General features: G+C 42.3%; 1 protein-coding gene across 1 annotated transcript in view; it reads left to right on the forward strand.

The window, feature by feature from the left end:
• The window catches only part of COL14A1 (collagen type XIV alpha 1 chain), a 133805-nt gene that overhangs the window by 15102 nt on the left and 93934 nt on the right, over nucleotides 1-24769 (forward strand). The window contains exons 5-12 of the mRNA XM_032223462.1: nucleotides 6165-6320; nucleotides 6564-6683; nucleotides 9687-9851; nucleotides 11414-11575; nucleotides 12498-12649; nucleotides 13611-13740; nucleotides 19789-19934; nucleotides 24007-24136. Of these exons, the coding sequence (XP_032079353.1) occupies nucleotides 6165-6320; nucleotides 6564-6683; nucleotides 9687-9851; nucleotides 11414-11575; nucleotides 12498-12649; nucleotides 13611-13740; nucleotides 19789-19934; nucleotides 24007-24136 (1161 nt within the window). The remainder of the gene's footprint in view (nucleotides 1-6164; nucleotides 6321-6563; nucleotides 6684-9686; nucleotides 9852-11413; nucleotides 11576-12497; nucleotides 12650-13610; nucleotides 13741-19788; nucleotides 19935-24006; nucleotides 24137-24769) is intronic.

The following is a 24769-nucleotide window of genomic DNA, read 5'->3' on the forward strand; positions in this document are numbered from 1 at the left end:
TTCTGCTAGATGGTTGTGGGTTAATCCTATTATGTCCTGAAAGATCATGTCCTGTTCTTAAACCCATTACACTGAAACTGAAGGTCTTTTGTATTGTTGATAGGATGGTTAGGTTCTATCTTAATGAGCACACAAATACCAGCTGGGGGTGGGAGGCTATTAAGAAAGACTGAGCCTGCTTCCTGCATCTAAAACCCCCCATGTTTCTCCATTTCTCATTTAGGGAAATATAATATTCTGCCTTTTTAAATATTCCTCAAAATATTTCATTCTTTGGGGGGGGGGCTTCCCTCACAATATAGGATGCTTAAAGGTAAAAGTTCTCCTCGCACATGTGTGCTAGTCGTTCCCGACTCTAGGGAGTGGTGCTCATCTCCTTTTCAAAGCCGAAGAGCCAGCGCTGTCCGAAGACGTCTCCGTGGTCATGTGACCAACATGACTAATCGCCAAAAGCGCATGGAAAACTGTTTTTTCCCCACCAAAGGTGGTTCCTATTTTTCTACTTGCATGTTTACATATTTTCGTACTGCTAGGTTGGCAGAAGCTGGGACAAGTAACAGGAGCTCACTCCATTACGCAGCGCTAGAGATTTGTAATTTGTAATTTAATTTGTAATTTAATAGAATTTGTATGCCGCCCAATCCCGTGGGACTCTGGGCGGCTTACAGAGTAAGATAAAAACATTTAAAATTTAAGAATAAAAATACAGTTGTTAAAATTACACACCATCCATTCTATCTAAGTGGGGCTGGACATTAATCAACAGCCCCAGGCCTGCCGGAACAGCCAGGTTTTGGTAGCTTTTAGGAAGGCCGGGAGAGTGGTAAGGGTCCGGATCTCTACAGGTAGATCGTTCCACAGGGCCGGCGCAGCTACAGAGAAGGCCCTCCCCCAAGGGGCCGCCAGCCGGCATTGTCAGCAACCTGTGAGATCTTATTGGTCGTTGGGGGGTATGTGGCAGGAGGCAGTCTCTCAGGTAGCCAGGTTCTAAACCATGTAGGGCTTTAAAAGTAACGACTAGCACCTTGAAGCGCATTCGGAGACCAATGGGAGCCAGTGCAGCTCGCGGAGGATGAGTGTAACATGGGTGTATCTAGGTACACCCAGTATTGCTCGTGCGGCTGCATTCTGGACCAACTGTAGTCTTTGAACACTCTTCAGGGGCAGCCCCATGTAGAGCGTGTTACAGTAATCCAGTCTTGAGGTGACGAGGGCATGAGTGACCATTCGAAGTGCCTCCCGGTCCAGGTAGGGCCGCAACTGGTGCACCAGGCGAACCTGGGCAAAAGCCCCCCTGGTCACAGCTGACAGATGGTGTTCTAACATCAGCTGTGGATCCAGGAGGACACTCTCTGATTTGTAAGAGCTGAGGTGGCGCAGTGGTTAAATGCAGCACTGCAGGCTACTTCAGCTGACTGCAGTTCTGCAGTTCGGCTGTTCAAATCTCACCAGCTCAGGGTTGACTCAGCCTTCCATCCTTCCGAGGTGAGTAAAATGAGAATCCGGATTGTTGTTGGGGGCAATATGCTGACTCTGTAAACCTGAAAGCCCTATGAAGCGGTATATAAGCCTAACTGCTATTGCTATTGCTAGGGAAAAAGACAAATAAGAACAATTAAGATTACTACCAGTGGGGAAAAAAATTCAAGGTTTCACTAAACCTGTTCCATCTTGAATGCAATTTTCATACAAACACACATGCAACATCCATCCATCCATCCATCCATCCATCCATCCATCCATCCATCCATCCATCCACCTGGAGTCCTTGATGCTCTCTGAGCTTGGTTGTTTGCTTGCTGATATTTCATTACCCAATTAGATAACATTATCAATGCCAGTACATCTGTTATTCCTATAAAAATAAAAATGTACGGAGAGGGGACGTTGTTGAATTTTTAAATTTAATTTTGAGGCATCCTCATAAATGTCTGTGACTGGGATGTAAGATAACTCTTCCCTAATTCAATCATCATCGTCGTCGTCATCATCATCATCATCATCATCATTTAATAAAGAGCCTTTCTATGCAAGTGGATGACAGCAGCTCTGGAATGCTTCACTAATCTTTAATTTGCACATCTTAAGTCTGGATTAATGTGTCTTCGGTGTGGATTTCTTGTTATCCGGAAAAAAAAATCCTAGTTTTTTCCCTCAGATAATAAGAAATCCACCCCGAAGACACATTAATCCAGACTTAAGGTGTGCAAATTAAAGATTAGTCTCCCCCACCCAGTAATGAAACCAACAGCTCTAGAAGCTTCAACTTTCCCGGAGGGCAGCCTTTGTATTAAGTGAGGTCCAGTGACTTCATGTCCCCCCTCCCCAATTCCCCTTAATTTTCTCTACTGGTTTGCAAATCTTGTCTTCCTTTCTCCCCTCCAGGAGCCATGTTGTCAGGTAGCAAAGTGCCAACTTGATCTTAATTGTCTCCTCTACTCATCGGTCAGGACAAAAGCAATGCAAGACATCACTTAGGATTTTAATTATTATAAAGACAGATCGCCCCCCAAAGCTATTGCATTTTAAAAGGCATTTGCACAGAAAGAATATTTTTCTTAAATACACAGACAGACAGACAGACAGACAGACAGACAGACAGACACACACACACACAGACGATATTTAGTTGTGGAATTGTGGAATTTTCACGGCAAGTCTAGCTTGACTCTAAGAACTCAAAGGCTTGGTGTCTCCTCATTTCTTTCAGCTGTTCTACTTCATATTAAGGAGTCCTCTTTTTTCCAAATATGGATGATTAAAGCTATATAGAAAATTGACTGCTAACAGAACAGAAATTTAACAGAAATCTGGGAAAGGGCATCGTTAATCAAAACAACAGCATACACAGGAAGCACCATTTGCAAAACGCAGGCCTGGCTTATGTCCCAAGAAAAGCTTTGCTTTTAATTATGACGAAAAAGAGACATGTCAGATCATTTAGCTGGATTTCTATTGGCAGGGCCATGATAGATAAGAAAATGAAATTCAAAGTACAAGAAACAAACCGGCGTTACAACTTAGAGAAGTCTTTCCTAATCAGGTATCTTCCAGATTCTTTGTTTTGAACTCCCGTGCTTCCCACTGTAGGAAGTTAAAACCCACCCCTCTTCTAGAAAATGAAATATTTTAGGAAATATTAAAAGGCAGAATATTTTCCCCCTAAAAGGGAGGCAGAAACTCACCCCCCCCACACACACACAACTTTGTCAATGGGACATTAAGGCCTGAGCCAGTCTATTCTACAGGTGAAACTCAAAAAATTAGAATATCGTGCAAAAGTTCATTTATTTCAGTAATGCAACTTAAAGGTGAAACTAATACATGAGATAGACTCATTACATGCAAAGCAAGATAGTTCAAGCTGTGATTTGTCATAATTGTGATGATTATGGCTTACAGCTCATGAAAACCCCAAATCCACAATCTCAGAAAATTAGAATATTGTGGAAAGGTGCAATATTCTAGGCTCAAAGTGTCCCACTCTAATCAGCTAATTTAGCCATAACACCTGCAAAGGGTTCCTGAGCCTTTAAATGGTCTCTCAGTCTGGTTCAGTAGGAATCACAATCATGGGAAAGATTGCTGACCTGACAGTTGTGCAGAAAACCATCATTGACACCCTCCATAAGGAGGGAAGGCCTCAAAAGGTAATTGCAAAAGAAGTTGGATATTCCCAAAGTCCTGTATCAAAGCACATTAATAGAAAGTTATGTGGAAGGGAAAAGTATGGAAGAAAAAGGTGCACAAGCAGCAGGGATGACCACAGCCTGGAGAGGATTGTCAGGAAAAGGCCATTCAAAAGTGTTGAGGACTTCCACAAGGAGTGGACTGAGGCTGGAGTCAGTGCATCAAGAGCCACCACACACAGACGGATCCTGGACATGGGCTTCAAATGTCGTATTCCTCTTGTCAAGCCGCTCCTGAACAACAAACAACGTCAGAAGCATCTTACCTGGGCTAAAGAAAAACAGACCTGGTCTGTTGCTCAGTGGTCCAAAGTCCTCTTTTCTGATGAGAGCAACTTTTGCATCTCATTTGGAAACCAAGGACCCAGAGTATGGAGGAAGAATGGAGGGGCACACACTCCAAGATGCTTGAAGTCCAGTGTGAAGTTTCCACAGTCTGTGTTGATTTGGGGAGCCATGTCATCTGCTGGTGTTGGTCCACTGTGCTTCATTAAGTCCAGGGTCAACGTAGCCGTCTACCAGGAGATTTTGCAGCACTTCATGCTTCCTTTCACAGACAAGCTCTTTGGGGATGCTGACTTCATTTTCCAGCAGGACTTGGCACCTGTCTACACTGCCAAAAGCACCAAAACCTGATTCAATGACTGTGGGATTACTGTGCTTGATTGGCCAGCAAACTCACCTGACCTGAACCCCATAGAGAATCTATGGGGCATTGCCAAGAGAAAGATGAGAGACATGAGACCGAACAATGCAGAAGAACTGAAGGCTGTTATTGAAGCATCCTGGTCTTCCATAACACCTCAGCAGTGCCACAGGCTGATAGCTTCCATGCCACGCCACATTGAGGCAGTAATTGCTGCAAAAGGGGCCATTTGCTGCTTAGAAAATTTCAGATATGGAATATATAGGACTAACTGCAATAGTTTCCTATGAGTATTAAAGATTCAAGTCAATCTATAAACAGAATTTTACCCCTATTTTGGATTCTTCCCATAGAGGATGGATGTTGACAGTGTTTTTATCAACTAGCTCTAGATAGAATGATTGCAGAGCAACAAACATAATACGGTGTCTGGAGGTTAAAACTTACGAAGAATGGCTAAAGGAACTAGGTATGTTTAGTTTAAAGAAGAAAAGACTAAGGGAAACATGAGAGCAGGCTTCCATTATTTGAAGCGGGGGCGGGGGGGCTCAGGGAAGAGGACAGGCAGGTAAGAGAAGAAGCAATGGGAGGAAATGTAGAAATAAGGAGGAATTTCCTGACACTGAGAACTATTAAGCTTCCAGGAGTTGTGGGTACTCCATCACTTGAAGTATTCAAGAAAAGATTGACAATCATTTGTCCAAGATGGTATTAGAACTCCTGCCTTGAACAGGGGTTGGACTAGAGCAGTGGTTCCCAAACTTGGCAACTTTAAGACTTGTGGACTTCAACTCCCAGAAGTCCACAAGTCTTAAAGTTGCCAAGTTTGGGAACCACTGGACTAGAGGACCACCAAGGTCCCTTCCAACCTTCTGAATCTATGATTCTATGTATGAAGTTTAATTCCATGGTTCGTTCCTTCCCTCCGTCCCTGTCCTTCCCTCCTTTCATTTCTGGGCCACTCATTTCCTGCTGAATGTAAGCTGAGCATGCTATTTTATTGTCATAAATGCAAATATTGAGAGATGAATATGAAAACGTTAGGTGGGTTTGTGGAGCATACAAGCATTACTAGATCTTGGAAAAGCTGATTTAATCTAGATGTTTGATCAAATAAATTTTGAAATAAAGTTCTGAATCAAATATTGACATGCCCTGCGAGTCTTAAGATAGATGGGCGACTGTCGTCTATCTGAAGTTTATTTTATTTATTCGATTTGTGTAGCCATCCATCTCACAAAAGTGACTCACAACAATTGCAAACATCAGTAAGAGAGCACGGTACAGCTAACCCTTGACTTATGACCACAAGTGAGCCCAAAATTGCTGTTGCTAAGTGAGGCATTTGTTTGGCCCCATTTTACAACCATTCTTGCCACAGTCGTTAAGCGAATCACTGCAGTGGATAAGTTAGTAACCTGGTTGTTAAGTGAATCTGGCTTCCCCATTGACTTTGCTGGTCAGAAGGTTGCAAAAGGTGATCACATGACCTTGGGACACCGCAACGGTCGTAAGTGTGAACCAGTTGCCAAACATCTGAATTTTGATCACATGACCATAGGGATTCTTCAAAGTCGTAACTGTGAAAAACAGTCATAACTCACTTTTTTCAGAACAATTTGTAATTTTGAATGGTCACTAAATGAACTGTTATAAGTTGAAGGTTACCTGTATATTTTCTTTTCTTTTCTTTTTAGTCTAAGCTTGTTACCATGTGTATCTGGGCTATCCCTCCATTTCTATAACTCTTGTTTTTAAAGGAAATCCCAACCTACGTTGGATAAAATTCATTGAGTAAACCATTTTCCTTGTTGTTTTATTCTAAACAGAAAACCAATTTAAGTGCAAAACCCCAGCCTTCGCAGACATCGTTATCTTGATTGATGGGTCCTGGAGTATTGGCAGATTCAACTTCAGACTTGTGCGTCTATTCTTGGAAAATCTGATTATTGCCTTCAACGTGGATTCTGAAAGAACAAGAATAGGTAAATCTTTCAATAACCCGAATTAGTCTGATTTGGTTTCCTCACTCTTTAATACGATTCCTTCTTTTGGGAGAATATTTAACCAGCCACAATGCTAGAGTGTAAAATTCCTTCTGAAAGGATTGATCTGATTGTTTCTATAGGAAGGAATTCCTGAAAACGCTAATGGACCTACCGGTAATATAATATTTTCCTTCATATAAGTATTTACCCAACAAAAATATACTTTCCTTTCTCCCCAAGGCCTGGCGCAATACAGTGGTGACCCCAGGATAGAATGGCATCTGAATTCCTACAACACAAAAGAGGCTGTCTTAGAAGCAGTGCGAAACCTCCCCTACAAGGGCGGAAATACCTTAACAGGTACAAAGTTGTATGTGGCTGCTTTGAAATGGATTTTTTAAAAAAAATATTTACCTGGTTTATACTCTGTAAATAACGTAGATGTATTTTGCTTCCTTCCGTATTATATTTCTGATTCTCTTTTCCCACTGACCCTCAGGGTGCGCAGTATTTAAAGTCTACCCTCTAGCACAGTTTAGGGAATATCTTTAAAAGAATGATGTTCTTTATCATCAGAAGAAGAGAGAGAAGCAAGGTGACACAAACCTTGTGCTGATAAGGCAAAGGGGAAGATTTATTGCAAATGGATGCCTCTGAATTATGCTTTGCCAGAGGAATGCACTCCTAGGTGATTTATTGCAGTGTTATATTATTTATCTGAGAGAAATGATAACGTGAGGTTCAGGAGGATACTCATATTTTCAAACTGGCAGGGAAGGTAAGTGAATCCACCTGCTGGTGCTCCCTCTGCCTCTGCACCCTTTTTGAAAATATTTTTCATTAAACAAGTTTTTTTTTAAAGACTTTTTTTGCAATTTCCTTCTGTACAACATTTCTACCTCGGTATGTATCCATTGTAAATACACTTCTCCCCCCCTTTTATTTCAGTTTCTATTTGTCTATACATATGATACTATTATACACATTCCTTAATTTACAATCCTTCATTATGTTTCCATTTATACATTTGTTTCCTCCAGTGGTGGGTTTCAAATTTTTTTAGAACCTCTTCTGTAGGTGTGGCCTGCTTTGTGGGAGTGGCTTGCCGACCATGTGACTGAGTGGGAGTGGCTTGGCAGTGATGTGACTGGGTGGGCATGGCCAACTTGTAAATTGTGGTGAAACTCACTTAACAATGCTCTTGCTTAGCCACCAAAATGTTAGCTCAGAAACTCTGGCATTTGAAGCATGCAAGTCTTAAAGCTGTCAAGTTACACGACCCTTGCACCCCTAACCCTTTAGGAAAAAAAACCCCAGGGGTGTTCAAACTTGACAGCTTTAAGACTTGTGGACTTCAACTCCCAGAATTCCTCCTCTCGCTCTTCATCTTGATGATGTGCGGACGGGAGGGGGGGAGGGAGCTGGAACTGGTTCTAAACGGTACTGTAGATTTGTGGAACCTCTTCTATAGAAGAGGTTAGAACTGGCAGGAACCCACCCCTGGTTTCCTCCTCTGCTTCTGTATCTTAATAGTTCGGTTTTTAATTATATATTTTTTCCAGTCTGTTTTAACTCTGTGTTTAATTTATGCTTTTATACCATGGTATGTTCATTTATTGTAAATAAGAGTCGCTTGGGAAAGATGGGTGGTGTAAAAATGTGATAAATAAATAAATAAGCAAATAGTCCCCAGAAGCTGTAATTGAAGCAATCTGTCTTGCTTGCTATTTCAAAATTAGTTTCCCTACTGTGATGGTCGTGGCCCCCTTTGAATGCCCCACTAATTAGGAACCAGATTATTTATTGCAGAAAAAGAATAATGTATGTTCAAGTAAAAACAAGCATCTACAGGCTTCCTTGGCTACCTTTAATTGCTTCCCTGCCTTTGAGTTAATTGTGACTCCTGTGACTGTCTGGAGAAGTCTTTATAAAAATTTCCTGCCAACATTTTGGGAAGTGGTTCGCCCTTGCCTGCTTTTTAAGGCTGAGATAGAGATAGAGGGATTGGCTCAAAATCTCCCAGCCGGCTTCATGCCTAAAGCAGGGCTACAAATTATGGGCTCTAGTTTACAGCCCAGCACCTTTAACAACACCACCATTAAATTTGTTCTTACATTTAACTGTAGCCTGTTTTTAAAAATAAGAAAGTCTGCTTGGGAATAGTGAAAATATTTCTGTCCTGTCATTGTCCTCAGTTCCCCCAATGCCTTGAGGTTACTCTGTATTTTCCTTTTTTCCTTTAATTTAAGAACATGGAGAACTGGAATAAAAAATCGCTGCCTTGAACCAGAATCCAATGGTTGGGTCTTGCAGGAATAGACATTCCCACCTCTCACTTCAAACTTAATATTTAAAATAAAATATTTGGATCCTCACTCCATCAGCATCTTTACGTTATGTCCATTTATCCATTTATCTGGTTGTATAAAAAAACAACCTTAAATCTCCCCAAACATTTGAATAGTTTCAGTTGAGGAAAGGGTAGCTGCAACAAGGTGAAGCCACCATTCCTCTTAAAGGACCCGATGCTCAAAAGCCAGGAGGTATGATGAAATAGAAAGACATGCAAATGGTATAATAGGGTGTTCATAAGTTGCCCCAGCCTTGAAAGACAAGAGTAGCTTTATGGTTGCTTCGCTGCAGCTGTCCCAGAAATAAGCTCACTCAACGTTTGAACATAATCAACAGTGTTGGCCTTAGAGAGGCCCAGAGCTGATTTTGATTTGATGCAGAATGTTTTTTGTAGAAGTGCCTTCAGCTTGTTTGCTACTCTCCATATCACCTATTTCAGTCTCTAGACTTACATTGGGTCCTCCTAAGCTTTAGGTTTCCAGAGCACTTTTAGTCTTTTCCCCATGGAAAAATATTTTTTTTCATGCATCCATGACACATATTCTCTGAAATCTGTGGGTATCATTTTCTCAGTCTTCGTTGAATTAATTCCATATTTATTTTTAACAGAATTAAGAGGAGTTTCTTATCTGTTAACCAGGAGGAAACAGTCAACCAGCCATTATGAGAATTGCCAATATAGCAATAGCAATAGCAGTTAGACTTGTATACCGCTTCATAGGGCTTTCAGCCCTCTCTAAGCGGTTTACAGAGTCAGCATATCGCCCCCACAGTCTGGGTCCTCATTTCACCCACCTTGGAAGGATGGAAGGCTGGGTCAACCTTGAGCCGGTGAGATTAGAACCGCTGAACTACAGATAACAGTCAGCTGAAGTGGCCTGCAGTACTGCACCCTAACCACTGCGCCACCTCGGCTCTAACTAAAAAAAGATGACATATTCTTGCAGCCATAGCAATATAAATATCTTTGGTCAACCTCCTCCTTCTCTCTTCTTTCTTCTCTATGCCCAGGTCTTGCCTTAACTTTTATTTTGGAAAACAACTTTAAGCCAGATGCAGGTTCAAGACCTGGAGTCCCCAAAATTGGCATATTGATCACTGATGGGAAATCCCAAGATGACGTCATTCCACCTGCAAAAAATCTGAGAGATGCTGGTATCGAACTGTTTGCCATAGGTATGTATTGTGGAAATAGTCATAGAATTGAGGTTCTAGAATGTGCCTACGGTAGTCCAATGCAGGATCTACAGTGTAAGATGTACTTACAGCAAGCAACCTATGATTCCCAGCTGTCTAAACTGAGCAGTAAAGTAGTTGAATTTTGTTGGTGTGAATTCAGGCTATTTTAGGGGGTCTAGGGGACGATTTAAGTAGAGATGTGCAAATTGTTTCAAAATTGAATGGTTTCAAAATGATTGTTTCGAGTTTAGGACGTGTGTTTTGATCATGAAACGGGACCGTTTTGAGTTTGGAATGGACTTGTGCCAAACAGAGCATCTGTTTTAATTTGAAACGAAGTGTTTCAAAGTTGAAACGTTAGCTCCATTCCCAGGCACATCTTTAACCTCACCAAATCTCAGAGAAGGGACCATTAAGCTAACCAAGACTTCTCTGTGACATCACTTGCCTTGGGTTGACTCCTTGTGTTCAGAAAGCTGAAGATTGAGCCCTGACCACAAGAACCACAATGTTGCTAACATCCGTTGATAAGCATCTATCTTTTGCTGATATATCTCCAGAAAACACACACACACTGTTTGAAAGCAAGTTGTTCTCCTGAGCATATTGATCATTCATGAAGTGATGTCCACTATAAACAAACCCTGTGTACCTATGGACAACATTGTCCTCAGAGCCATAGTAGATTAATTCACATACCACGCTAGTATTAGTATTAGTATTAGTATTTGGTTTATTTGTATGCCGCCCTTCTCCAGGGAGGACTCGGGGCGGCGAACAACTCAAAGGGGAAAGGGAACATAAACAACAGTACACATAATTAAAATACACAAAAATCACACAGCCATACCAGTCGAGAGGGGAGGGGAACTCATCAACCCCAGGCCTGCCGGCACAGCCAGGTTTTGACGGCTTTCCGGAAGGCCTGGAGAGAGGTGAGGGTCCGGATCTCCGCGGGGAGTTCATTCCAAAGGGCCGGAGCTGCTACAGAGAAGGCCCTCCCCCGGGTAGTAGCCAGATGGCATTGGCTGGTGGACAGAACCCGGAGGAGGCCGACCCTATGAGATCTGATGGGTCTTTGGGAGGTAATTGGCAGCAGGCGGTCTCTCAAGTACCCAGGTCCAATACCATGAAGGGCTTTATAAGTTACGACTAGCACTTTGAAGCGTATCTGGAGACCGATCGGTAGCCAGTGCAGCTCGCGGAGGATAGGTGTAACGTGGGTGTACTGAGGTGCACCCACAATCGCTCGCGAGGCTGCATTCTGGACGAGTTGAAGTCTCTGAATACTCTTCAAAGGCTGCCCCATGTAGAGCGCATTGCAGTAGTCCAGTCTTGAGGTCACGAGGGCGTGAGTGACTGTTGCGAGTGCCTCCCAGTTCAGGTAGGGGTGGAACTGGTGCACCAGGCGAAGATCATAAATGCTGGCTTATAATCATAATGGTTGCGGTCACACGTTGTGCTAACCAAAATCAAAAATTTGTTTACAAAATGATGTCCAAGCCAAGCTATTTTATTATTCTATGTTATTACTTTGTTGTTTCTTCCTTTGATACCAGGTGTGAAGAATGCTGATGAAAATGAACTGAAGGAGATTGCTTCAGAACCACACAGCACTCACGTCTACAACGTTGCTGACTTCAATTTAATGAACTCCATTGTGGAAGAACTTACAAAGACTGTGTGCATGAGAGTTGAAGAACAAGAGAAAGAAATCAAAGGTAAGAATAGCCAGGAGAAATGCTCTTTTCAAAGGACATATAATGAAGGTTGTTAGGTCAGGCTAATAGCGTATCTTATCCGGCTTTCTCTTGCTACGTGGCCAACATATTATGGTCCTAGTGACTAGCGTAGCCATTATTTTCTTCACGAATAATTCTTTAATGTGAACGTGGTAGCCATCAGTACATCTCATTTGAACAAATATCATGTGCTGGGTAAAAAAAAACTTCTTCCATTTAATTTCTCCAAACTTTGTTTCTTCTGGTGTTGATCTGAGTTTTCTGCCAATAGATTGGCTACAAGATCCAGAAAAGTTAAGAATTGAACAAGATGATCATTTTGGGGTGGCTGAAATAATTGTTTCTCTGATTTCTAGGTATGTTTAGTCTAACTAACTAGACCAGTGTTTCTCAACCTTGGCAACTTGAAGATGTCCGGACTTCAACTCCCAGAATTCCCCAGCCAGCGAATGTTGGCTGGGGAATTCTGGGAGTTGAAGTCCGGACATCTTCAAGTTGCCAAGGTTGAGAAACACTGAACTAGACATAACTAGGGTATGTCTAGCCTAGCAAAGAAAAGGATTAGGGTGACATTATAGCTGCCTTCCAATATTTGATGGACTGTCAGAGATGAGGAGGTTGACTTATTCTCCAAAGCACCTGAGGGCAGGATAAGAAGAAATGAGTGAAACTCACAAAAGAGTGGACCTACCTAGAATTAAGGAGACATTTCTTGACAATGAGAGCAGCTTTGCTCCTGGATATGTAGGTGCTGCATCACTTGATCTTTTCAAGGAAAGATTGGACATCCATTTATCCAGGGATGATATAAGGACTCCTGCTTTGGGCAATGGGTTGGACTAAAAGATCTCCAAGGTCCTTTCCATCCCCATAATTCTATATTCTGTGCCTAAAACTTTAGGATCTTTGGTTGCCACACTTGGAGCACCTACAGACTTGGTCACATCTGAAGTGACAGCCAGAGGATTCCGTGTGAGTTGGACTCATGCACCAGGCAAAGTGGAAAAGTACCGAGTTGTCTATTATCCCACCAAAGGAGGGCAACCAGAAGAGGTAATGAAGTAACAATATCACTGTTTGTCCTGAGGGCAAGACAAAAAAAAAAAGATGGGTGGAAGCTTGTCGAAGAAAAACGCAACCTAGAAGGGAGGAAAAAATTGTTTGACAGTGAGATCACTTAACCAATGGAGCAGCTTTCGACCTGGAGATGTAACTGCTCCATCACGGGAGGTTTTCAAGGAAAGATTGGACATCCATTTAACTGAGATGATGTAAAAGTCCTAACTTGAGCAGGGGGTTGGACTAGAAGACCTCTGAAACTCCTTCCAGCCGTATAACTCTACGATTCTATGAAACGATAGGATCCCATAATTGGGTTAAGCAAACTACACTAATAATCAGTATTAGAAGTAAGATCCCATAATTGTGTTGCACAAAATACATTAATAATAACTATAAGTAGTCACCAATTATTCCTGCACCTCTCTAATCAGGGGTGGGATTCAGACAATTCAGAGGAGTTCAGGCAAACCAGATGCTAATTTTACATCTGGTTCCCCAAACCGGTAGTTGAAAAGACTGGCAGGCTCCGCCCTTCCCTCCCCTCCCAGGAGTCTCCACGTGGCCCATTTTGGATGCCAGGTAACTGCAGGGCCCGTGCAGAGGCTTTGGGACGGTGAAAAATGGGCCTCCCGGAAGTCTGGAAACGAGCCCGTTTCTGGCCTCCAGAGCCCAGGGGAGGCCGTTTTTGCCCTCCCGAAGGCTCAACAAAGGCCTTCGGAGCCTCTCCTATGCTGCAGGAGGCTGAGTAGGCCACACCCACCATGGCCACACCCACCCAGCAACCAGGCAGAGAAACGGTTGCTAAAAATTTTCAACCCCACCCCTGTCTCTAATCCATGTTCAAATTTTTTCTTTGGAAATTGAATTACAACCTGTTTTCAGATAAAGGAGAAAACCTACTTTGTGGTTCTTTAAAAAAAATCTGTTTAAATGTGTCCTGTCTTTCGTACAGGTGGTGGTAGATGGAACAGTTTCAACAGCAGTACTGAAAAATTTGATGTCTTTAACCGAGTATCAGATTGCTGTGTTTGCCATCTATGTTAGTTCTGCCAGTGAAGGTCTCCGGGGTACTGAAACGACACGTAAGTAACCCCCCCACCAAAAGGAACGTGGCAGTATTTTAAGTTCATGTTAGAGCTACCTAATTTTGCATTGTAAGTATATATCTGGTGCAGAGGTGGGTTCCTACCTGTTCGGTCCGGTTCGGCCGAGTAGGTAGTAACTCGGCCTGCCACGCCCCTGAACCGGTTCTCTTAGCGGCGCCATAGGTGTCGCCATCTTGTTTTTTGCTTCTGCGCATGCGCAGAAGCATTTTTTCAGTGCTGCGCATCAAGCGTGCAAAGCGCACACACATGGCATATGGCACATCCCTAAGTGAACGTGCAGTAGCAGCAGAATTCTACCCTGATCTGGTGGTTCTAGGTATCAACCTACCCTGATGAAAACCTGTTGGACAAAGGAAGAAAAAGTCTATTTAACATTATTTGTGTTGATTTTTGGCTGGAATCAGAACACCTAGAAAACGGGGGTGGGTGTGGGTGGGGGGGCTTAATCCTTCTCTTCTCAACCATGATCTATTTGAAAATAATTCTTCCTTCTGACTTAGCTGATATCAGCATCAACGGGAACCTTTTCCTCCTATGATCAATAAGAAAATGGTTACAGGAACTGGATATGTTTAGTTTAATGAAAAGAAGGACTAGATGAGACATGATAGCAGTCTTCCAATATCTCAGGGGTTGCCACAAAGAAGAGGGAGTCAAACTATTCTCCAAGGCACCTGAGGGTAGAACAAGAAGCAATAGGTGGAAACTAATCAAGGAGAGAAGCAACTTAGAACTAAGGAGAAATTTCCTGACAGTTAGAACAATTAATCAGTGGAACAATTTGCCTCCAGAAGTTGTGAATGCCCCAACACTGGAAGTCTTTAAGAAGATGTTGGATAGCCATTTGTCTGAAACGGTATAGGGTTTCCTGCCTAGGCAGGGGGTTGGACTAGAAGACCTCCGAGGTCCCTTCCAACTTTGCTATTGTATTAAAAGCAGGAGAATTTTCCAAGGGATTGCTGAGGTACTGGGAAAAATTCAATTTTAACCCTCTCTTCAAGTTCTGTCCAGATGTGGTGAGTTGGTAGGGTTTGCCATCAAGTCAATTCGCATCAAAAATACAGTTCTGATTTCAGGGAAGGTTCTGCTACTTACTTCCATGCATCAAGAGGTCCTCTTGATGTCCATACTTCAAAATGACCTCTTTACTTTAAGGCCATCCTTTTCCTGCTTCTATTTTGGTAGTACTTGCCAGCAATTCTTGTTGCAAGCTGTGGTGATAAAGGCAGAACGGCAGGCCTTTTGATAAGAGTCTCCACTCCTCGCTCTGTATTGCTGAATCTGGATTGTGTCTGAATAAGCTTGACAGCAGCTTAGCTGTGTTTTCCTATTTGGCGTCAGCTGTCAGCTATCCTATCAGGCACAAGAAATCAGGAACCAGGGTTGTTGAAATGAATACAAGTTTATTCTATGCATCTTCTAAACAAGAATCTGAACTACTAATGGTCCAGGAAAATTGGCGATAGATAAGAGTCAGTGGAATTCAAGGAGGGATGGACTTAGATATTTTGTGGACATGAAGGGACTCCAAACTGATGATGTGCTTGATCCCTCGCTTAGGCTCAGCCTGGTCATCTCCTATATACCGTATTTTTCGGAGTATAAGACACACCTTTTTCCCTCAAAAAAGAGGCTGAAAATCTGGGTGTGTCTTATACACTGAATACAGCATTTTTTGCCTCCCCAAACCCCACCCCTTCACCAAAATGGCCATGCATAGCCTTTAGGAGGCTTAGAGAGTGTACCTGGGGGCTGGGGAGGGCAGAAATGAAAGAAAAATGGACCATTTTTTGCTCAATTTTGCCCCCCAGCCCCAGGAGCGCTCTATAAGCCTCCTAAAGGCTATGCATGCCCTTTTTTTGACAAACTTTTTTTTTTAATTGCCTCTTCAAAATCTTGGTGTGTCTTATACTCCGGTGCATCTTATACTCCGAAAAATATGGTATCCCTTGAGCAGAATCAATTAAATGCTGCTATATGGATAGAGTTTCTTGAAGTGCATGTGGGTTTGAATTGTTCTAGATTTAGACCTGGTGGCATGAAGACCTGCTTTCTGAGCATTGCATTTTTTGGGATGGTGCAGATGATGTCATCTGGTTTTCATTCATATGTCTGAGTTATGGGAGAGCTAAAAATAAACACCCTACTCTTCCTTTGTTTCAAAGGTGCTTTTTCAAAAGGCAACTGGACTTTGTGATGTGATAACAGTATTCCAATATCTCAGGGGCTGCCACAGAGAAGAGGGAGTCGAACTATTCTCTAAGACACCTGAGGGTAGAAGCAATGGGTGGAAACTAATCAAGGAGAGAAGCAACGTAGAACTAAGGAGAAATTTCCTGGCAGAACAATTAATCAATGGAACAACTTGCTTCCAGAAGTTGTAAATGTTCCAACACTGGATGTTTTAAAGAAGAGATTGGATAACCATTTGTCTGAAATGGTATAGGGTTTCCTGCCTAAGCAGGGGGTTGGACTAGAAGACCTCCAAGGTCCCTTCCAACTCTTTTATTCTATTCTATTTGAAAAAGCACCTTTGGGACAGCCATGACCTGGATGACTGAGAATCTCCCTAGACATTTATTCTCCCTCTACTCCCTCATGGTGTATCCCAAAAATATCTGCTTATGTCGGAGGGAAATATTTCCTTCTTTTCCAGGGGCAACTGAATGGGAGTCCTGAATTATTCATACAAAGGTAAAACAGTTCTCAGGATAAAAATCATCCTAGAGCTGTTTCCCTGTCTCCATAGCTCTCCACAATCCTGTTGTTTTTCTAGCAGTCTGCTGATTATTTGCCTTACAATCAGGAACTCTGGCATTGTGATATACATCATGTAGAGAATAAAGAACCTGTTACTTAAGGAAAATAGGCTAAAACACATTTTGAAGTCCAGAGCACCGTGATAACATTTGGAAGTGGCCAAAGGTGGGATTAAAATTGTTTAGCAACCAGTTCTCTGCCTGGTTGTTAGGTGGGCATGGCCATGGGAGCATGACCGAGTTGGTTTTCTGTACCACGGCAGGGGGGGGGACACATTTCTGGAGGGTTTCCTTGAGCCTCTGGGAGGATGAAAATGGCCTCCCCCGGGCTCCAGAGGGCTTCCAGAGGCTGGAAACGATTACCCTTCTGGTACTTCTGGTAAGCCCATTTTTTGCCATCCCCAGGCTCCAGAGCTTTCCTCAAGACTCTGATAGTATAAAAATGGCCCTCCCCGGGCTCTGGAGGGCCTCCAGAGGCTGGAAAGAGGTCCGTTTCAGGACTTCCGGTACTTCCGGAAGGCCCATTTTTTGCCCTTCCGGAGCCTCTGCGTGTGCCCTGCACTTACCAGGCATCCAAAACAGGCTGCGTGGAGACTCGTGGAAGAAGAGGGGAGGGGTAGGTAGGGTCAACCAGTCCTTTCAAGTACCGGTTCGCCAAACCAGATTAAAACTAACATCCAATTCGCCCGAACCGGTCCAAACTGGCTGAATCCCACCCTTGGAAGTGGCTCAGGCAAAGGCTTCCCTAATTCACAGAAGTATAAGGAGGAGGAGAATTGTATCTGCAGGATTCTGTTATTATTAGCCAATCTCAATCTATGGTTTAGCCATTTTTGAAATTGGTTTCCAGGTCTGGTCTACCTTGGTGGTGCTGACCCATTATGGCCCCATTTTCTGAGCAAATCTGGGTGGGGTTGCCTTACAGAAGAATCAAAAGTTTAGCCTAGCTTTTGATCGATCAGATGTGGTTAGGAATTGGTTAATGATGAACTCCATGGTCCAAAGCACATACTGTCCCGGTTGCATCATTTACCACGGCACCTGGTGCTCTTTTGAAGTCAAGTTCTGACTCGGTCCAGCTGTATGTGCTTCTGATTCCACTTCTGCCTAAGGCAGCACCTCTCCAAGCAGGGTTTTCATTTCATCTTTGCTCAAGTGTCATAAAGCAATGCTCCGAAATAAGCAAATATTAATCACTCCAGGTAACATTTCAAGGGGAAAATAATGATGCTGTGACGGAGCATGGATGGAAAAATATACTACTTTTGACCTTGCTGGAAGATAATAACAAATGAAAATGAAAAGACCGTGGATTCTTGAAGTGTAATTTTGAGAGAATGCAGCAGTTAGCAGATGAAGTAAATGCACGGAAGCTTTGGATGTGAGAAACAGGAAAAAGAGTAAAATTAAATGCATTTTTGGTCAGAATTCAGAGAATGGGAGGTCAATAATAACTCCAAAACAGCCCCCTTCCCTTTGTTTACAGTGTGTCTGATTTCTGCAGGATGAATCCGTTTCAACAGAGGTAATACATCCAGATTGTCATTGTCCATTGATTAGCAGAATCTCTCTGTGCAAATTCACTTCCTATCCTCATGATGTTCAGGAAGCTATTAGAAATCTGGCTATTCTCCCTGGGTCTTGGATGTCAGCCCTCCCAAGTCAATCAGACAGGAAACACAACTAGAGAAACTAAATCTACTCTATTGTAAGGCTATGTTGATAGAATCTTGCAAGTCTGAAGGTACAAACTTCTTACCATCAATTTGAACCATCTGATCAATTAGGGCTGGTTCTTCCTAAGTTTCTTCCTTTGATAGCTTTGAGGCCGTCCCCTTCTTTTGTCTGACTATTTCCTAGGGATCGTCTCTTTCTTTTGTTCCCTCAAGGTCATCCATATGTTCTGTTGCAGCAGGGGAGAGTGAAGGTCACTAAATTCAAGGTTCCGCTATCTACTATATAAAAATGGCTGTTTTGTGTGCGTGTGTGTGTGTGTGTGTGTTTCAGCATAACTCTGGAACACCTCAAGCAACTTCAACCAAACTTGGTACACAGATGACTCTGGAGAAAAATACTTTGGGGATAAGATACCCCTAACACTCCTCGGGGTGTGCCTGTGTGTGAGTGTTCCAACATAACTCTAGAATGCCTGGGCTGCTGAAAGGAAAAGGAATGAATTATATCTAGAGTGTCAAATCACAGTACTTTTGACAATGATAGTGTGCATTTTGGATTCAGGTTTGTGTGTGCGTGTGTGTGTGTTCCAGTGGTGAGATTCAAATAATTTAACAACCGGTTCTCTGCCCTAATGACCAGCTGGGTAGGCGTGGCTCGGTGGTCATGTGACTGTGTGGGCATGGCCAACTCAACATCACTCAGGTCGATGGGCGCTTCACCTGAGCTATTACGAAGTAATAAGGGTTAACCGGAGAGGCAGTTTCTGTAAGCAGAACAATACAGATTAGGCTAGAAACAACACCAGAATGTTTCCTTCCTGCTTTCCTTACAGGATTAGCCCTGGAAAGTGGGGAAAAAACAAAAGGAGATTTCTTCCAACAACCGGTTCTCTAAACTGCTTGGAAAGTTAACAACCGGTTCTCCCGAATAGGTATGCTGGTGTGTTCCAGCATAACTCTGGAACGCCTGGGCTGCTAAAATGAAAAGGAATCAATTATAACTATAGTGAATTACTTTGACTTGACACTATAGATATAATTTATTTCTTTTCCTGTCTAATACAGGATTCGGAATAAATAAATACCTGGGCAATGCTGGGTTATCAGCTAGTTACTTATAAAGGTTTACAAGGCTTGCCTTTACTTTACAACCTTGACATCTAAGTATCTAACACCTCATAGATTTGTTATCTACGTTGATTTCAGTTACATCCCAGACAGAGGAGGAGAAGGAGGATGAGGACTGGTTTAATTCTCCATGTTGTGTTTTGGAAATAATCACCTCCAGTCTTTGAGAGTGGCTGTGCAGATTAACAAGAGTTGTAATTTTATTTATTGCAGTCTAGCTACCCAAAGTGACCAGATAGGATTGCAGAATCAATCTGTTTACATATTTTGAAAAGAACACTTTTTTTATTAGTTGCAAGAACTTCTGCTAGAAAAAAGAATTAAAAGATTTGTTGCTCAGTCCATACAAAATAATATTGAGTTTAAAACCATTTTGGTTGTTGCTGTTTTTATAAGCCTCCCCACTGCCTTCCTTTGAAAAAAAAGGGGGGTAACTCTCTTTTGTATTTTTCCCTCTGCAGTTGCATTACCAATGGCATCTGATTTGGAGTTGCATGATGTCTCGCACAACAGTATGAAAATAAAGTGGAAGGCTGTAGCTGGTGCAACGGGCTATATGATTCTGTATGCGCCCCTGATTGATGGTTTAGCAGCAGAGGAAAAGGAGGTAAGAGAACATAATATCAACTAGGTCTTGTGAACCTGCTTCAAAGAGTGGGCTGAGGTTCTTGAAAAACTAATGTGGAAGTTCCTATTTTCAGTTTAATTAATTATCCCCGTGGAAGTATAGACACCTCACCACTGGAGTGCCATGGGCCTCTGTCCTGTTGAAGATTTTTGTTACTGGCCTGGATGAAGGATTTGAGGATTATGATGGTCACATTTGTAGGATACCCAAAACTATGAAGAGTTATAAGTATTTAAGAAGAGAGAGAGAGAAAATCCAGAAAGTCATGCAAAACCCCCTTTTTTCATTCATTACATTTGCTAAAGATCTTACGTTACATGAGATTGTTGGGTTGGGTCCCATACTCCATTCAAACCAAGAAGATTGAGTTGGGCTGTGAAATGCATAGACTCTTCACCATTAAACAGGGAATTTCCTGATACAGACCCAACTCACAGAGTATTCTAAGAATGCAGAGGAAAATAAGATTATTTTGTTGTGAAGAGCCTATACATTCCACAGTCCAACTCAATCTTCTTGGTTTGAATGGAGTATGGGACCCAATCTAACCCAACCCAACAATCTCATGTCACATAATGCGTAGTTGCCCCAGTAGCTTCCCCAGTCAGAGGCTCCTCTTTCGTATCAAGAGTATTACCATCTGATGGAGGAGCTTGTCCAGGATTTGGGTTAATGAATAACTACATTTGGGAAGTAACAGTGAAACAATTAATTGGAGAGATGCAAGAGTCACATCCAGTTGGGGATTGGTAGAAGCTGAGAACCCTTGTGGTTGACTTGACATTGAATTAGGTCAGGCTTAGATATTAGTGATGAATCAAAGATCATCCTATAAACATCACCCCAAGTGTCTTCTACTCTGAATCCAAGTGTCTCCATTGGTTCTACATCAGGGGTGTCTGGGGGCCAGATCTGGCCCTAGGATACTTAGATCTGGCCCACGGGGCCATCTTGGAAACAGCAATGGACCGACCCACGGTGCCTCTGCAAGCAAAAATGGAGCTTCATTTTTGCTGGTAGAAGGTTGCAGGAAATTGTCGCAGCTCAGGAGGGCCACCGTTTTCGCTGGCAGAGGATTGCCAGAGGCTGTCACAGCCAAAAATGGAGTTCAGGAGCCTGTTTTCACTGGCAGAGTGCTCGGGCCACCACAGGGACCCCCAACACGAGTTACATCAAGCTGACCATGCCACCCCCCACCCCCCAAATCAAACACAACCCTGATGCGGCCGTCAGTGAAATTGAGTTTGACACCCCTGTTCTACACTAAGTTATACCTTTTTGATATCTGCTAATAACTTACGAAATCGAAGGGGCTCTATAAAAATTGGCCTATTATATCAATAGTACTTCACTGAGGTAAATGTGATTTCATTTTTCTGCTAAATACTTTCCTCTCACTTTTTCAGAATCAAGCAGATAAAAAAAATATCGCAAGAAGTTTAATTGACTCAAAGTCAAGAAACTATTATTTGCTTATGAGTTTCTTGGCAAGATATATTTTATAAAAGGTTGATACACACTTCAAGAGGGACATAAGAGCCAATTTCAATGTTTTTTCCCCCAATAGGTTTTACATTTTTCTCGCTTGCTAATATTCATATTTCTATGAATATTCATTCAAGTCCACAGCACTGAATGTGATTTTAAAAAGAAAAGTTCTGTATTAAGATTTATATTCTGTCTAAAATGCATTTTGCTGTATATCTGTTCAAATGTGGACTTTTTTTACTTGTGACTTGGCCTAGTTTACCATTTTTGCAAATTAGTTTTTCTAATTTGATGCATTTTCGTACAATACGTGTATGTGTTTTTAAACAGAGTTTTAACTAAGACAGATTTTTAAAATGTTGTCAAACTGCAGTGCACCATTATGAGAAGTGCAATTTGGAATGACTACTTTGCTTCAAATGTGGAATATAATACGTTTGCGTGCAGAACATTTGCCCTGCATTCCTAAGTGAAATTAAAATCAGTTTTTCCTAAGGTATGGACAGAAATTGTATTTAGTGTGAACTGGCTAAAAGCTCTGCCAGATTACAATGGACCTAGCCTATCTCTTGATTTCTGGTGTGCAATTATGTTCATCCTTGTTCAAGTGGGAGAATTCTTAATAGCGTTAAAAAGGCTTGTAAGATTCTAGAAGAGAATCAAGAAACTACTGAATGTATGAACATGTTCAGTTTTATAAAGTTATGTAGCAGCATATATCCCTCACAGAAGATTAATTGAAATATTTAAAAAAATCTTATCTAAAGACAGATTCAAGAGACAAGTAAACCTAGTCAATGTACTGTTCAATCTATCTATATATAAAAGCCAAGAATCACTCATTCATCATGAAATCCCCAGAACCGTAAAGCCTACAAACTTGAAATTTGGCATGTATGTTCCTCTTGGCTTCTAGGTGCTCACTAAGAAAGGATTTTCCAAAATGACCATCAGATCATTAGTATTTCTTATACAGCAATTAACATGCTCTGATGCTAAGGAGTTCTACTCCCCCTCCCCACCTGAGAAGAACTCTGTTCCAACTGCCAGTTGCCTTATATTAACACACTCTGATGCTAAGGAATTAGACATTCTACTCCCCCACCCCACCTGAAAAAAAACTCTGTTCCAACTGCCAATTGCCTCACATTCATTACCTCAGTTCAAACTGACAGATGTTCCACTCCTACACTCAGGAGCAGCCTGGGGCTTCTTACAGTACTAAATGTCATAAAAATCTATTCATTTGCCACCGTTGTGTTATTCTGGATTTTCTATAATAGATGCTCTACAGATAACAGACATAGTAAGGGTGAGAAAATTATGTCTTTTCTTTTTATAGGAACTTTTCTGACTCAAAATTATTAACAGGAATTAATAATAGTAAAAGTGACATTTACAATATTATATCTTTTAAGGATAGCTGAGCAAATGTTATGGAGAAGATTATATGAAAGTACAAAGGGACTTGTGTAATTATGGCAATCCCAGTTCTACATTTCTGCCTTTTGGGCTAGGTTTCAGTTGGTGGGTTTTTGATATTCTAGGATTTCTCACAAACTGGACAGCTGCCCATCAAGCCATTATACAACTAATTGGTGCAAACGATCCTCAGGCAAGCCTAGTGGTATGAATCAATCCCTTGTTAATATCGGGTCTTTTCCCGTGTAAGATTGAGATCGTCTTGGCAACATTTCAGCGAGGTCCCACTCGCCATCTTCAGGCTGGTGATTTCGGCTTATTTATTAATAAAATTTATTTATTAATAAAATTTATAGGCCGCCCAATCCCGAAGGACTCCGGGGGGCTTACAAAAAGAAGAGGAAAAAAGAAATAATAAAAATTTTTAAAAAGGCACATTTAAAATCACAACACATGCATTCATTCTGGTCGGGGCTGGACCTCAACAGTGAGGTCAACAGCCCCAGGCCTGCTGGAATAGCCAGGTTTTAACAGCTTTTCTGAAGGCCATGAGAGTGGGTAAGGTCCGGATCTCTGGGGGTAGCTCATTCCAAAGGGTCGGAGCAGCCACAGAGAAGGCTCTCCTCCGGGGAGCCGCCAGCCGACATTGTCTGGCTGACGGCATCTGAAGGAGGCCCAATCTGTGTGATATTACCGGCCGCTGGGAGGTATGTGGCAGCAGGCGGTCTTGCAGGTACGCTGGCCCTAAGCCATGTAGGGCTTTAAAGGTAATAACCAACACCTTGAATTGCGTCCGGAGACCAATTGGTAGCCAGTGCAGCTCACAGAGGACAGGTGTAACGTGCGAGACAACCACAAAGCCGAAAACACCAGCCTGAAGATGGCGAGTGGTAAAATACTGTATTTTAACCACTGGGATGGCACGGTGGTTAGAAGGCAGTATTGCAGGCTAACTTTGCTCACAGCCAGTCATTCGATCCTGACCAACTGAAGATTGACTCAGCCTTCCATCCTTCTGAGGTCAGTACAATGAGGACCCAGATTGTTGAGGCCAATGTGCTGAGATTGTAAACCACCCAGAGAGTGTTGTAAAGAACTATGGAGCAATATATAAATCTCAGTGATATTGTTATTTCTATAGATGAAAATTGGAGTGAGCTCCACACATGTTGAACTTGAGGGTCTGCTACCCAACACAGACTATACGGTCACAGTTTATGCAATGTTTGGAGAAGAAGCCAGTGACCCTCTTACAGGACAAGAAACGACATGTAAGTGGTTTTTATGTCTTTCTACTAATCCCAGGAGTAAATTCTGGAAAGGCTTTCTGAGGCTGAAAAATAATGTCTTTAAACTTTAATAGAATAGTAATACCTATAGGCATTGTTTAGGAACAGCTACATGAACCTCAGCTTCACTTTGTGATGTTTGTGAAGAGGAGCTCAGTGGCTCAGCGGTTAAAGACACTGAGGTTGCCAGTGGGAGAGCTGGCAGCCCAGGTTCAAATCCCAGGCACTACTCAATGGGGTGAGCTCCAGTTACCTGCCTCTGCTCCTGCCCACCTAGCAGTTTGAAAGCATGCAAATGTGAGTAGATAAATAGATATCACTTTGGTGGGAAGGAAATGGCATTCCGTGCACCTTTGAAGTATGCTGGCCGCATGACCATGGAAATTGTCTTCGGACAATGCTAACTCCCTTGGCCAAGAAACAGATATAAACACCTTAGAATCAGACACAAGTACCTTTTAGAATATCTACCTTAGTCCCCAGAGCCATTGTTTAGGAAGGAATATGAAGATCCCTTTAGTATGGCGCTTGTGGTTTCCTTTCACAACTTGTTATTATCTGATTATTATCATGTACCCTGTTTCTCTGAAAATAAGACCTCCCCGGATAATAAGC

This window comes from Thamnophis elegans, chromosome 8 (assembly GCF_009769535.1).
Source record: "Thamnophis elegans isolate rThaEle1 chromosome 8, rThaEle1.pri, whole genome shotgun sequence".
Taxonomy (NCBI): Eukaryota; Metazoa; Chordata; class Lepidosauria; order Squamata; family Colubridae; genus Thamnophis; species Thamnophis elegans.